At 41.0% G+C, this 15544-nt stretch overlaps 1 protein-coding gene across 7 annotated transcripts; it reads right to left on the reverse strand.

The window, feature by feature from the left end:
* Window positions 1-2532: 2532 nt before the first annotated feature.
* LOC115128326 (C-type lectin domain family 4 member F-like) lies at window positions 2533-14885 on the reverse strand. 7 transcript variants are annotated; one of them, XM_065017700.1, is made up of 10 exons: window positions 14570-14875; window positions 10698-10778; window positions 8490-8612; window positions 5142-5264; window positions 4699-4794; window positions 4510-4584; window positions 4001-4063; window positions 3714-3877; window positions 3470-3597; window positions 2533-3370 (listed from the first exon to the last, which is right to left on the reverse strand). In XM_065017700.1, the coding sequence occupies exons 1-10, from the start codon at window positions 14637-14639 to the stop codon at window positions 3202-3204; spliced, it is 1092 nt and encodes a 363-aa protein (XP_064873772.1). In that variant the 5' UTR covers window positions 14640-14875; the 3' UTR covers window positions 2533-3201. The 7 variants fall into 7 exon arrangements, with proteins under 7 accessions (XP_064873772.1, XP_064873770.1, XP_064873773.1 ...); XM_065017698.1 differs by having other exon boundaries at window positions 10698-10784; window positions 14570-14873; XM_065017701.1 differs by lacking the exon at window positions 10698-10778 and having other exon boundaries at window positions 14570-14873.
* Between the last annotated feature and the right edge of the window lie 659 nt (window positions 14886-15544).

Here is a 15544-nt window from a genome sequence, read left to right on the forward strand (position 1 = left end):
TATGTTGTGTAGTAAGCTGTTAGTAGCCCATGTGCCTCACCCTAATAATTTGGTCCATGACTTAGCCAAATGTTCTGTCTTGGTGGTGCACATGTAGCCTTTCGACTGTCTTAGAAAGGAGAATACTGTAATAATGGCCCATGTTCTGAATTCTGTCGCTGTACATTTAAAAACAGCTGAACAAATAGTTCCAGTGCATTCGGAAAGTATTCAGACCCCTTGACTTTTTCCACATTTTGTTAGCTTACAGCCTTTTTCTAAAATGGAGTAAATCGTTTTTTTCCCCCTCCATCATTCTGCACATAATACCCCATAATGACATAATGATTTTTTAATTTTTTATGAAAACTGAAATATGACATTTACATAAGTATTCAGACCCTTTACTCAGTACTTTGTTGAAGTACCTTTGGCATCAATTACAGCCTCGAGTATTCTTGGGTATGACGCTACAAGCTTGGCACACCTGTATTTGGGGAGTTTCTCCCATTCTTCTCTGCAGATCCTCTCAGGCTCTGTCAGATTGGATGGGGAGCGTCGCTGCACAGCTATTTTAAGGTCTCTCCGGAGATGTTCGATTGGGTTCAAGTCCAGGCTTTGGCCGGGCCATTCAGAGTCTTGCCCCGAAGCCACTCCTGTGTTGTCTTGGCTGTGTGTTTGGGGTCGTTGTCCTGAGAACCTTTGCTCCAGTCTGAGGTCCTGAGGTCTCTGGAGCAGGTTTTCATCAAGGATCTCTCTGTACTTTGCTCCATTCATCTTTTCCTCAATCCTGACTAGTCTCCCAGTCCCTGCCACTGAAAAACTTCCCCACAGCATGATGCTGCCACCACCATGCTCACCGTAGGGATGGTGCCAGGTTTCCTCCAGACGTGACGCTTGGCATTCAGGCCTAAGAGTTCAATCTTGGTTTCATCAGACCAGAGAATCTTGTTTCTCATGGTCTGAGAGTCCTTTAGGTGCCTTTTGGCAAACTCCAAGCAGGCTGTCATGTGCCTTTTACTGAGGAGAGGCTTCCGTCTGGCCACTCTACTATAAAGGCCTGATTGGTGGAGTGCAGCATAGTTGGTTGTCCTTCTGGAAGGTTCTCACATCTCCACAGAGGAACTCTGGAGCTTTATTAGAGTGATCATCGAGTTCTTGGTCACCTCCCTGACCAAGGCCCTTCTCCCCTGATTGCTCAGTTTGGCCGGGCAGCCAGCTCTAAGAAGAGTCTTAATGATTCCAAACTTCTTCCATTTTAGAATGATGTCCACTGTTCTTGGGGACCTTCAATGCTGCAGACCTGATTTGGAACCCTTCCCCAGATATGTGCCACAATCCTGTCTCGCTCTACGGACAATTCCTTCGACCTCATGGCTTGTTTTTTTCTCTGACAAACACTGTCAACTGTGAGACCTTATATAGACAGGTGTGTGCCTTTCCAAATCAGGGCCAATCAATTGAATATACCACAGGTTGATTCCAATCAAGTTGTAGAAACATATCAAGGATAATAAATGGAAATAGGATGCACCTGAGCTCAAATTCGAGTCTCAAACCTGTTTTCTCTTTGTAATTATGGGGTATTGTGTGTAGATTGATGATATATATATTTTTTTAATGCATTTTAGAATACGACTGTAAAGAAACAAAATGTGGAAAAAGGAAATGGGTCTGAATACTTTCTGAATGGACTTTGTCTGTCCTAGTTCGCTCCTTAATGTCTTAATCTAAATTACATATTGTTTCTTAATCGCTTGTTGTCCCCTTATGCCATAGTTTGTAGATTTCAATTGTCAGTAGAAAACACATTTGTTAAGCAAGGCAGCGGCAGGTAGCCTTGCGGTTAGAGCGTTGGACTTGTATTCGAAAGGTTGCAAGATCAAATCCCTGAGCTGACAAGGTAAAAATCTGTCGTTCTGCCCCTGAACAAGGCAGGTAACCTACTGTTCCTAGGCCATCATTGAAAATAAGAATGTGTTCGTAACTTACTTGCCTAGTTAAATTTAAAAAATAGCAGCTGTTTTTTTTAAAGGCAGTAAATGAGGCTGAATGAACTGTTTCGCTGCCAGACAAGGCTCTCCTAATAGCCAGGTGTAGCAGTGATAAGGTGTTGGGGCAGCTTTATGTAGGCCCTAACAGTTTGTCACCGTTATAGTGTTATTTATGTATTGTTTAGTGTTCTGTTGTGTAGTGGCTTTGCTGGCATGCATCTAAAAAAAATTGTGGAGTTTACCACATCAAGATTTACATGCTAAAATCACCACTAACCATGTATGAGGCTCCATTTCACCATCTTGGTAATCTAATAATGAATAGTGATCTCTCAGACTACTGTAAAGCAGCATGTAAATGTGGTGGGTATGGAGACACTAATAAATCCCTTTAATATACCTACTTTAAAACTTCAAATGACAATTCTTTATTTTCTACCTTTTGAATATTCATGATACACCACTAGAGAAATGAACAGTAGGCATTCTGGCATCTTTTTCTAGCCCCTGAACTACTGTAGGTAAGACAACAAGGCTTCTTAATAAATATACTGCTGAAAAAAACGAATTTTACTTTATTAATTCAATGGTTTGGATAGACACACACACAATATTTTTTCTCTCAAATGACTAGCCTAGAGACAGCACTGTTAAGCAGAAATATACATGTACAAAACACACCGAGGATGATGTACAGGTGTAGGATCTTAATTTTATCACTCTTGTTGCTGAGAATTTTCCTGCACTGCAAAATGGAAATATGTTTCATGATTTACAAAAATGAATTGAAAACCCACACTAACACACACACTTAACAATATTGCACTTTTCATGTAGCCTAAATTTGGCCAGGTAACAGCTTAACCACCAATCAAGCAACATATGACATGATTGAAGGACTAAAGTTCAAATCTTATTGCAACAACAATACTCTGCAAATTAAGATCCAACACCTGTAGCCTACTGAGAAGTGAAGAGGCGTGAACTGAATGTATCTGACAAGTTTTTCATTAGACTCAGTTGGGGATTTGGTTTGTTTTACACCATAGCATAAAATGTATAAAAAATGTATGTACAAAAAAAGAAAGATGTGAATATCTGCAGTAATCTCCTGTAAATCAGTCATAATACAGTTTCTCCTCCTTTTTATCAATGCCAGCAAAAAATACTTTGGGGTTGTTCAGAGACATATTTAAAAGGAACTTTTGAGTTTCTTAAAGATACTGTTTCACAAGGGGGATTTTGTCTCACATATTCTTCTTTGAGTCTTATTACAGTTGACATCCAACCAACTCTTGCCGTCATTAGTACCATCCGGTTCCCCCATTCTAGCACAGTCTTCACCGTCGGGATTCTCTCCTTTCCAGTCATCTGGCTCCCGGTCACCAAGCCAGAAGCTATGGATTGAAGGATGATAATACATAAGAGGTATGATCACAATACGTTTTAATCTAGGGTGATTGTATTACGATATTGATTTAAACATGCATTCAAACCTTGTGCTTAGAGATGAATTGTCCACCCATAACCACACATTCTCATTTATACTGTCCGTCAGCCCAATCCAGAACTTGTCTTCAGGCTCCGTACTTATTTTTGTACCAATTTTCTGATCTAAGAATTTCTTCACCAGAAACATTGTATGAAGAATTATGTCAAGATTTATTGTCATTTGTATGTTAGTAGAGGAAAGGAAAATGTGCATCAAAACAACTGAGAGAATCAATAATAGAGTCATACCTGCTCCTCTAGGCTCCCTATGATGACAAGGTCCCCCCCCCTGGTGATACACTCATCCCGACTCTGAGCCCAGGTCAGTTTATCAGGGGAGAAGTAATAGCACTTCCCCCCATAATACTCCCAGCCTTCAGCACAGTTCATAGGTTTAGGACAGTCATTATTCCCTGTGGAGAGAACAGATATAACCCAATGCTCAGGATTGCTATCTGAAACAGGTTTTTATCTTGGGTCATAATACAACCTACTACATCTATGAGTAAACACATTCCCTCGTAGTATGATCTCACCTGTGTTTGTAGGGCAAGAAGGTGGAGTTCTCTGCTTTCTCAATTCTTCATTTTGTTGCCGAACTGTTGTGAATAAAGATAAGTATGCTTTTCGCAGGTTGAAGTTTATTGCCATGAATCCTGCCCTGAAGGCAGAACTGAGCGACTCCCGCTAGATGGGCCTCACAACGATTATGAAAACAAGAATGAGCTGTTTGGTCTTCATTTACGGTTTGGGCCAGCAGTGTGGTTGAGATTAGGGTTAGGTTTAAAATCAGATTTTGTGACTGTGGCTGTGCCAGCTGATGACCACGCTGCAGAGTTGCCTCCAGGGCAAGATTCATGACAATAAATGCCAACCAGCATCATTTTCACAGCGTGACATTGGAATCCATACTTTTTGGAATTAACCAACAATAACAAAAGCAGCACCTTTTTTCTAATATTCTATAAGGAGGAACATTTCAATGGAAAGGCTGTATTAGTGGCAGACAACACAATTTAATTGGAGGGTCATATGTGTCACTCACCTGCACGTTCCTTCTCCTGAAGATCTTTGTTCTTGACTTGCAGTTCTTGAAGCTCTCTGTTTTTGATCATTAAAGCTAGTTGCCAAAAGATAACAACTCTGACTCAAGTTCCCTACATCCAGCTACATATAAACAACAGTTATATTAGAAAACCGATGTGAACATTTTCTTTGTGTGAACTAAACTCACCTGAGGTAAAAGCTTTTTCCAAATCTGTAAGATTTCGATTGTAAGCCGCTTGCAGAATTTGGAGCTCTGTGTTTTTGGTTGGCAGGTTGCTGATATCTGATTGCAAAAAGACAAACATTTAAATTGTAGGAATTTGACCCCAACATTCTTCTGCATAATAATGTAATATTAGTTGATCGTGAAAAGTATTACAAATAGCTATTCAATTTATTCACCAACATTTTTATATTGTATCAGTTATGTTGTCACAGAAATTAGACAATGACCTGGCAGAAAACATTTATCCATTTTGAAGCAGTACTGTGGAGATTTTCCAGCTCTTGCGCTAAAAATGTGCCTAGATATTTATCTATATTCATAGCTCTGGACAAAAGCCTCTATGAATCTGTCTCCAATATATAGTCTGCTTTAGACTAGCCACCTCCACTGTCTAGGTCACTCACACAGGAACACAAGTCCAATGACCGTCCCCATCAGAAGAACACAGAGAGTCACCAGGACCACTTTGACAGGGTCATATCCACCTGGTTTGACCTTTGACCCCTTCTGAGAATCAGGGTCACCAGCTGAGGAGACAGAGAGAGAATGAATTAAACGAACCTATAAGACTCGCTACTTCATTTTATTGTATGTGAGACATGAAATCATCAAACATGAAGAAAACGTACAGCTGTGGATGTTTCTCATAATGCATACTACCATACTCAGAGCACACGAATTGGAACACGGGAGGGTCAGAGTATGATTCCAAATCAAAGTATGCAAAACGGAGCAGGGAGGGCACTTCTCAAGTCCGTACTCCGTTTGTACATATTTTGAAGCATGCATTACTTCAACAGAAAGTATGCAACGAAATATGGTGCAACCACGTAAAAAATGATGCAACATTTCTTGAAATCTATGGTGGCCATTATTTTAACTGAAGCGAGAGAAAATACACTCCGGCTAAATCCTTAGTTTTGGAAGAGCTTGAGGAGGAAATGGGACAGGAGGATTGTGAGGATGAATTAAATGTGGTGGCAGGTGCAGTGATGAGTAGTGGTGAGGAAGGTGGGCGTCAAGTGCAAAAACAGGGATACGTGCTCCAGTAGTTCAGAGATGGAACTTGTTGAGTGTGAGGAGATTGCTGAGTTCGGGCTTGGTCCCGAGGCTGATAAGGATGATTTTGGCCCAGTGGGGGTGAGATTTGTAGAGAGAATTGATTTATTTTATTTAACTAGGAAAGTCAGTTAAGAACCCATTCTTATTTACAATGACGGCCAACACTGGCCAAACTCTAATCAGGATGACACTGGGCCAATTGTGTGCCACCCTATGGGACTCCCGATCACAGCTGGTTGTGATACAGCCCAGAATTGAACCAGGGTCTGTAGATGGATCCTTGTTGTTTGGTTGATCCACATGTGGTGTCAGGTTGGGTGGAGGAGAGGTTGGAGACTGTTGAGTTGGTGAAAGTAACTCGGAATGGACTCGTGATGATTTATTATGTTTCCTCCCCCCAGAGGGACAGGGCGCTCCGGATTACGAGATTAGGGACAAGAATTGTGCCGTGCTTTGTTCTCTGGAGCAGGGCTCCGTCGAAAGGAGTGATAACGAGAGTGGCATGAAGTGTTGAGGAGGAGCAGTTGAAATGGAAGATTCCCAGTGTCTGTGAAACCTGCCACTTGATGAGACGTAGATACGGTGGGCAAACCGGAGAAGACATTATCTGTCATGCTGAGTTTTGATGCAGAGTCGTTACCAGATTTAATTTTATTTTAATTTCACCTTTATTTAACCAGGTAGGCTAGTTGAGAACAAGTTCTCATTTGCAACTGCGACCTGGCCAAGATAAAGCATAGCAGTGTAAACAGACAACACAGAGTTACACATGGAGTAAACAATTAACAAGTCAATAACACAGTAGAAAAAAGGGGAGTCTATATACATTGTGTGCAAAAGGTATGAGGAGGTAGGCGAATAATTACAATTTTGCAGATTAACACTGGAGTGATAAATGATCAGATGGTCATGTACAGGTAGAGATATTGGTGTGCAAAAGAGCAGAAAAGTAAATAAATAAAAACAGTATGGGGATGAGGTAGGTGAAAATGGGTGGGCTATTTACCAATAGACTATGTACAGCTGCAGCGATCGGTTAGCTGCTCAGATAGCAGATGTTTGAAGTTGGTGAGGGAGATAAAAGTCTCCAACTTCAGCGATTTTTGCAATTCGTTCCAGTCACAGGCAGTAGAGTACTGGAACGAAAGGCGGCCAAATGAGGTGTTGGCTTTAGGGATGATCAGTGAGATACACCTGCTGGAGCGCGTGCTACGGATGGGTGTTGCCATCGTGACCAGTGAACTGAGATAAGGCGGAGCTTTACCTAGCATGGACTTGTAAGGTCAAGGTAGGAAGTGTCAGTTATCACGTGAGAGCTTACGTTACGACAATATTACTGTGTTTTAGCTGTCATGTTTATGGGCATATTGCAGCAGTGTGTAGGAGGGACATGCCCAGATGTGAGAAGTGTGCAGGAGGGCATGAGATGAAGGAATGTGTGGTATCGGTGGAGAAAGTTGTCTTAGTTGTGAGGGTGATCATCGGGATGGAGATCGGAGGTGTCCAGTGAGAGAAAGGCAGATTGAGGTTGCCAGGGTTAGAATAGAACAGAAAGTGTTGTATGCCTAAGCAGTGAAGAGAGTGACAGAGGAAGATGGGTACAGGGTGAGAGCATTCCTGTGAGTAGGTGGAGGTCATTCCTGAAACCCCACCTGAATACCTAGTAGGTGGATTTAGATGCAAGAAAGTGGCTGTTCCACTGGGTCAAAGGTGAAAGCACCATTTGTAAGTCGCTCTGGATAAGAGCGTCTGCTAAATGACTTAAATGTAATGTAAATGTAAATGGGAAGAATAGGTGCTTCAGTACGGTGGGCTAAATAGTTGTAGTGGCAGCGGCAGAGAAGTACCTGGGATTGCTCACCTGCTCTTTCTATGACATACTTACCAGGTGAAAGCTATGATCCCTTAATGATGTCACTTTTTAAATCCACCAATCAGTGTAAATGAAGGGGAGGAGACGGGTTAAAGAAGGATTTTTAAGCCTTGAGACATTTGTGACATGGATTGTGTATGTGTGCCATTCAGAGGGTGAATGGGCAAGACTAAATATTTAAGTGCCTTTGAACGGGGTATGGTAGGTGCCAGGCGCACCGGTTTGAGTGTGTCAAGAACTGCAGCACTGCTGGGTTTTTCAAGCTCAACAGTTTCTTGTGTGTATCAAGAATGGCCCACTACCCAAAGGACGTCCAGTCAAAGGACATCCCTGTGGAACGCTTTCGACACCTTGTAGAGTCCATGTACCGACAAATTGAGGCAGTTCTGAAGGCAAAAAGGGGGTGCAGCTCAATATTAGGTAGTTGTTGAATTTGGAGCTCTGTGTTTTTGGTTGGCAGGTTGCTGATATCTGATTGCAAAAAGACAAACATTTAAATTGTAGGAATCTGACCCCAACATTCTTCTGCATAATAATGTAATATTAGTTGATTGTGAAAAGTATTACAAATAGCTATTCATTTTATTCACCAACATTTTAATATTTTATCAGTTATGTTGTCACAGAAATTAGACAATGACCTGGCATAAAACATTTATCCATTTGAAGCAGTACTGTGGGGATTTTCCAGCTCTTGCGCTAAAAATGTGCCTAGATATTTCTCTATATTCATAGCTCTGGACAAGAGCCTCTATGAATCTGTCTCCGATATAGAGTCTGCTTTAGACTAGCCACCTCCACTGTCTAGGTCACTCACACAGAAACCGAAGTCCAATGACCATCCCCATCAGAAGAAAACAGAGAGTCACCAGGACCACTTTGACAGGGTCACATCCACCTGCTCTGACCTTTGACCCCTCCTGAGAATCAGGGTCACCAGCTGAGGAGACAGAGAGAGAATGAATTAAACTGACCTATAAGACCCGCTACTTCATTTTATTGTATGTGAGACATGAAATCATCAAACATGAAGAAAACAGCTGTGGGTGTTTCTCATAATGCATACTACCGTACTCAGAGCACACAAATTGGAACACGGGAGGGTCAGAGAATGATTCCAAATCAAAGTATGCAAAACGGAGCATTTAGGACACTTCAAATGCGTTCTCTGTTTGTACATACTTTGAAGCATCCATCGATGCAAGCGTCAGAAAGTATGCAAGGAAATATGACACAACCACAACATTTTTTGAGCTGAAGAGAGGCAAAATACACTGCAGCTAAATCATTCTGAGTCGACAAATAATCCTTAGTGGGCGGAGAGGCGGTCAGGGTGTTGGGCGAAGGCCACAGTGGGGAAGATGGCAGAAAAGGAAATAAGGAAGAAAGTGCAGCATATTATGAATAAACATGGAGTGGGGGATTACACAGGTCTTCTGAAAGATCTGGTGAAGGAGAAGATGATGGACAAGATAAAAAGGAGAGTTATGTACGATTTTTTGTGTGAATATGGAATGGAGGATTGCACAGAAGTTTGGAAGAGCTTGAGGAGGAAATGGGACAGGAGGAGAGTGAGGATGAATAAAATGTGGTGGCAGGTGCAGTGATGACTGCTGCATATATGTTGAGTGTAGAGGGAAGTAGTGGTGAGGAAGATGGGCGTCAAGTGCAAAAACAGGGATACGTGCTCCAGTAGTTCAGAGACGGAACTTGAGAGTGAGGTACCTGCGGCGAAGATTGTCCCAAGGCTGATTTTGGCCCAGTTGAGGTGAGACATTTTTTATTTAACTAGGCAAGTCCATTAAGAACAAATTCTTATTTACAATGACAGCCTACACCAGCTAAACCCTGACCAGGATGACACTGGGCCAATTGTGCGCCACCCTACGGGTCTCCTGATTACAGCCAGTTATGATACAGCCTGGAATTGAACCAGGGTCTGTAGTGATACCTCTAGCACTGTGATGCAGTGCCTTACACCTCTACTCCACTCGGGAGCCACTCGGGAGCCCGATGGAAATGGATCCTTGTTGTTTGGTTGATCCATATGTGGTGTCAGGTTGGGTGGAGGAGAGGTTGGGGACTGTTGAGTTGGTGAAAGTAACTCGGAATGGACTCTTGATGATTTATTATGTTTATTATGTTTCCTCTCCCCAGAGGGAGTCGTTACCAGATAAGGTCAAGCAGAAATGCATCGAAAGTCAGAAAATAGTTGTAGTGGCAGCGGCAGAGAAGTACCTGGGATTGCTCACCTGCTCTTTCTATGACATACTTACCAGGTGAAAGCTATGATCCCTTAAGGATGTCACTTTTTAAATCCACTTCAATCAGTGTAAATGAAGGGGAGGAGACAGGTTAAGGAAGGATTTTTAAGCCTTGAGACATGGATTGTTAATGTGTGCCATTCAGAGGGTGAATGGGCAAGACTAAATATTTAAGTGCCTTTGAACGGGGTATGGTAGGTGCCAGGCGCACCGGTTTGAGTGTGTCAAGAACTGCAACACTGCTGTTTTTTTTCAAGCTCAAGTTTCTTGCGTGTATCAAGAATGGCCCACCACCCAAATGACATCCAGCCAACTTGACACTAGATTTGGAATCAACAAGGTCCAGCATCCCTGTGGACATTTTGACACCTTGTAGAATCCATGTACCGACAAATTGAGGCAGTGCTGAAGGCAAAAGGGGGTGCAGCTCAATATTAGGAAGGTGTTCCTCATGTTTTGTACACTCAGTGTATGACTCGTAGGAACAAGGAACATGGTTTTTGACGAAAAAGCTCAAATAGAATCTGTTCTGCATCTTGTAAACCTTTTTTCCACCCATATGTAGGAAACTTCCTCATTGTTTTGCCGAGCTTGCACTGACTTCATCTGACCCACACAATCCCACGCATATTCACACACACACACACACACACACACACACACACACACACACACACACACACACACACACACACACACACACACACACACACACACACACACACACACACACACACACACACACACACACACACACATACCATTAGTGTCGGTAGATGTCTGGTTGCGTCCGGCTTTGGGAATTGAGATTTCAGAGTACGTGGCATCATTCACTGTGGATGCTGTTGCTGAAATGTAACCATGAAAGTGTGAGCACAAGACAACTCCTCTCATCACATTGGCTGTTCCTGAACCAGCATCATTAACACTCAGTTTATTCGTATTTGATTTTAGCGCTTTGGTCCTGTTTTCACAAGAATACGGTAACATTTTGTACAAACTCAAAACAGATCATGACAAAGGCTGTTGTTTCAAAAATGTAAGCACATTTTCAATTGACTAAGTACAACACACAAAATCACCCAGTAACCTTTTCACCAAACCTGATCACTGTTTCATCTAGAAATACCTTTCATATAAAGTCATTGCCTTTCACAATGCAATGTTCACAATACTTTTCATATGACTCTTCATTTGCTCAAATACATTCGACCATCACTTAATCCAACTGAGCTTAATGGTTTTAACCCCTTAACCGTTTGGTAAACCTATGAATTTTAAACTGGTTTGTCCACTATATAAGTATCTTGAGACAAAACTAAAGTGTGTTTGTAAAGTAGAAACATCTAAATGACATGTATGATGCATGATAACCATACATAATGACTACTAGTTGTTGCTAATTGATTTCAACATGGAGCAGGAAAGACCGCAAGGTAAAGGTGGAAATCAAAGAGCTCGTGGACAAGGGGCCTGTTAAGAGAGGTGGGCCTGGGCCCCATTAAAGAGGTCAAAGAGTTGGGCATGGGCCCCGTCAACGAGGTGGACATCAGAGAGAGGGAGGGAGGGAACTGTTGTGTCTTATGAAATCAGGGCCATCGTTGTTGAACATGTGATAAACAGAGGCTGAGGCTGAGGCTGATAGATTAGTTCACCCCAATCTGAAAAGATCAACTGTCAATTTGATCCTGAGAAAATGTCATCAAGAAAAGCGGTAAGTCTGGAGGACATGTACTATGCTTTACATCTACAGTAAATGACGTATTGTAATGCATGTACATTTACTCTGTTCTACCCTCAGAATGGACAGAAGAACCCATGGTGGTGGCCGTGTGCTGACCAGAAGGAGTGGACAGTGGTGGAAATGGCGAGGGCCAGAAATGACATACGGCTGTCCGAAATAAAGCAGGCCATTGAGGAGAACGATGACACCGTTGCCAATGTGACATCCATCAGCCTACCAACAATGGCCCACCTTTTGAAGAGGCACCAGATATCTATGAAACACATTTACCTGATGCCTTTTGAGAGAAACAACGACCGGGTGAAACAACTGCAGGCCAAGTATGTTCAGGTACAGCACTATATACTGTATTACTGTTACTATTTGATGCACATGATACATCACAATATCATATTGTAACTATATTGTAAAAATAACCAAAATATATTTTAGAGGGTGATGGTGCTTGATGCTGCTGTGAACCATCACAAATATATATTTGTTGATGAAGTGGGCTTCAAACTGGCCAAAACTCAGAGCCGTGGGTGGAAACTCATCGTCCAATGGGCAACCGTCCAAGTGCCTGGACAATGTGGGGGAAACATCTCAATGTACGCAGCTATTTCTGAGGATGGTGTGGCAGGATGTAGGGCATTACTTGGATCCTACAACGCTGCACATCTCATTGTGTTTCTCAATGAAATTGAACAGGCCTGTCAATGTGAAGGGGTAACCTATGTCACTGAGTGTGACAATGTCAGGTTCCACCCTGCAGAGGTGGTTCAGGCATGGTTTTGGGCCCATCCCCAATTCGTGGCCCTATACTCTTCTTTCCTCAACCCTATAGAGGAATCTTTTTCAGCATGAAGATGGAAGCTGTACGATCGCCATCCCTATGAGCGTGCCACCCTACTTCTGGCCATGAATGAGGCATTCGACAACATCAATGCAGACCAATGTCAAGCTTGGATTAGCCATGTCAAAATGTTTTTCCTGTGGTGCATGAGTAATGAGGACATTCACTGTGATGTGGATGAGAATTTATGGCCAAATGCTCAAGACAGGCTTCATGCAAACTAATGCATGCTAAACGTTATGTTTTATATTCATTCATTTAATTCGTTTAATTTACTTTCTTACATTTGCAATTATATCAGAATTTTTTTTTTTTGCATGAATGATTGTAGAGGATGTCTTCATTGATCACACCTTTGATTACACATTGGATAGATATTATGGAAATGATAGAATTTCTGTCAATTTTGTTGGGTAATGTAAGTGTATTGCCTAATGTGAAAACTGTAATCTACTGTAATTTACAGTACTGTAGCATTTTACTTTCAGTACTTCTAATTCATTTTACTTTCAGTACTTCTAATTCATTTTCCTTTCAGTACTTCTAATTCATTTTCCTTTCAGTACTTCTAATTCATTTGACTTTCAGTACTTCTAATTCATTTGACTTTCAGTACTTCTAATTCATTTTCCTTTCAGTACTTCTAATTCATTTTCCTTTCAGTACTTCTAATTCATTTTCCTTTCAGTACTTCTAAGGGCGATTTGAAACACGTATCTTTTTTTGTTTTCTATTGGATTAACTATTAGTTAAAATGACTAAATAGAAATTAAACCAATGTTCTCATTACATTTCACAATAAACATATGTTTTGAATCAATGGCTGTGTGGTGAGAGATGTTTACAATCCAAATGAATGCACAATGAAAGGTTTTGAGTTAAAGACTGGTTTGGTTACAAGTGTGACCAGTTTAGAGTGTTGGAATTGGCTAAACTTTGCACATTAAGATATGAATTAAATGATAGAGACGAAGCCTTGAATAGAAAGAGTCTGTAGGGAGCCAGAAGGCTTTGGAATGTGTTTGAAGGAGGAGAAGAGAACGATGTGTTGATATAGGGAAGATAGATGAATAGCTGGGGATTAGGTGAAGGAGGGGTTGAAGTCAGGAGGTGAGGTCAGTTCCCCTTAAGGGAGTAATCAGGGTTAGTATCTGGTCAGATTGGAGAGAGGGAGTGTCTTAAGTAGGATGTATATAACTGTGATATGAGAAGTTTCGCTGTCTGATTACAGCTGTACAGAACCTTTGGGAAGAATTAAACTTGGTTAAAGCTTCTCTAGTGTCCGTGGGTTATTTACTCTGAAAAATAAGAACCTAACAAGAGTTTTGTACTAAGAGTTGTGAAAATGTACCAGATACTTGTGAAAATTTGACCAAAGCGACAAAGTAAAACTGTAATGTAAAAATAATCAGCACAGATCACTGATAAGGCATGAAGAGTGAATGCAAATCAGCTAACAAATATGTTTCCTGTAAACCCTTTGAATTGTAGTCTCTAAAATCTCTGTGATGCAAGTCATTTTTGTCCTAGCGAACATGTTTTGAAATAGGGTATGAATATGTGTTGTCAAATAAAGTCAGTGTAGTATAAATACAATTTTAAAGGGGCCATCTGGGTATTGTTTTGGTAAACTGCTGGGGGATGGGGCTGGAGGAATGTAACCACTCTCAAGTTCAGAGACGGAGCTATGGGAGCGAGGACGGACCATCCATGACCATGAGATACAAACGATAGTTTTAACCATGATTTAAAGCCATACCGTGTTTGTTTACAATGACATTGTATACAAACAACACCGTAAAACAAGCTTACATTTGTTCTGATGGGGTAATACAGTTGAACTAAGCTGATGAGGCGTTTATAAGTAATATTCTTCAAGAATCAACGGCTATATAGCATTCATTTCAAAAACGGATCCTAGATTGCCCCTTAAAGATTATAGATGTATATATTGGCAGATAGAGGAAGCTTTTTGTTGAACATTCTGCACATCCTGAGCATACAGCATGATTATAAAAATAGATTTTAGTGACAGATTTTAGTTTAGAACTTACCACCATCTTTTCCTTCAGTCTGTTGGTGCTTTTTGAACTTCACATCAGCGTAGACTATTCCTTCAGACATACTGATCTAAACACTCATACCAGACACTTATTACGTCAACCCAAATAGACACTTATTTTATATGATGGGGGACTGAGGGAGGGACTATGTGTTGAGAAAAAAAAACAGTTGCTCAATGACAGGACTTCTCTTTTCTCTCTTTGCGGCATTAATTAAACTAATCGACTAAATTCAGTTATTACTACAAGTACTAATTAATAAGTGGTAGGCATATTGATGTTGTAAAGACCTTAACCCAACACGTAGCGACCTTTTATTCCACACCGGAACTCATCAAGCTGCTGAAAGGCGTTATGTTGTAAACCTACCATAACAGCAGGTGGTACACACACACACACACACACACACACACACATACACAGCTGATAGAGCTTTCTTGTCTGACACTGAATTGGCTCTAGAACTTCTCATCTATTGTTATATCTCTGGTAGACAATCACACTCCTTTTAAACGCCTTAGAGTTCAAAATAGAACAAATCCTTGGTTCCCTATAGAACTTTCAGATCTCATTATGATGAGAAATTAGGCCTTGGTCAATTTCCAAACAATACAGAAACTCTAGGAAAGGAAAGAATTAGGGCTATATTTTACTGTTAACGAATATACAATTACTGAACTTCAGAAGTATTTTGAATAAATTTCCTTGGTCCAAGAGTCATGAAATGTTCAGAGTACACTTTTACACCGCTTTCAATATATGCAATAGAAATTGGCAGAAATGGAGTTGATGTTCTCACCAGACCGTGACAATATGACTATGAAATGCATTTAGAATCATAAACAACTTTTGTATCTTTGGTTCTTGATGATGTTGTTAAAGACCATTAAGGACTGAAAAAAAGAGAAGAAAAAGAAAAAGAAATTTAGGCCTTGGGATAATGCTTGAAAAACTGACACGGTAACT

This window comes from Oncorhynchus nerka, linkage group LG4, assembly GCF_034236695.1.
Source record: "Oncorhynchus nerka isolate Pitt River linkage group LG4, Oner_Uvic_2.0, whole genome shotgun sequence".
NCBI lineage: Eukaryota > Metazoa > Chordata > Actinopteri > Salmoniformes > Salmonidae > Oncorhynchus > Oncorhynchus nerka.

What these genes read in the sequence shown, in the direction of transcription:
- LOC115128326 (XM_065017698.1), bottom strand. Translation starts at nt 14,639, where the DNA reads ATGTCTGAAGGAATAGTCTACGCTGATGTGAAGTTCAAAAAGCACCAA. An exon ending in CATTGGACTTCGGTTTCTGT is followed by an intron (nt 5,265 to 8,489) that starts GTGAGTGACCTA and finishes CTGTCTCCTCAG; the next exon opens with CTGGTGACCCTGATTCTCAG. An exon ending in CATTGGACTTGTGTTCCTGT is followed by an intron (nt 4,795 to 5,141) that starts GTGAGTGACCTA and finishes TTTTGCAATCAG; the next exon opens with ATATCAGCAACCTGCCAACC.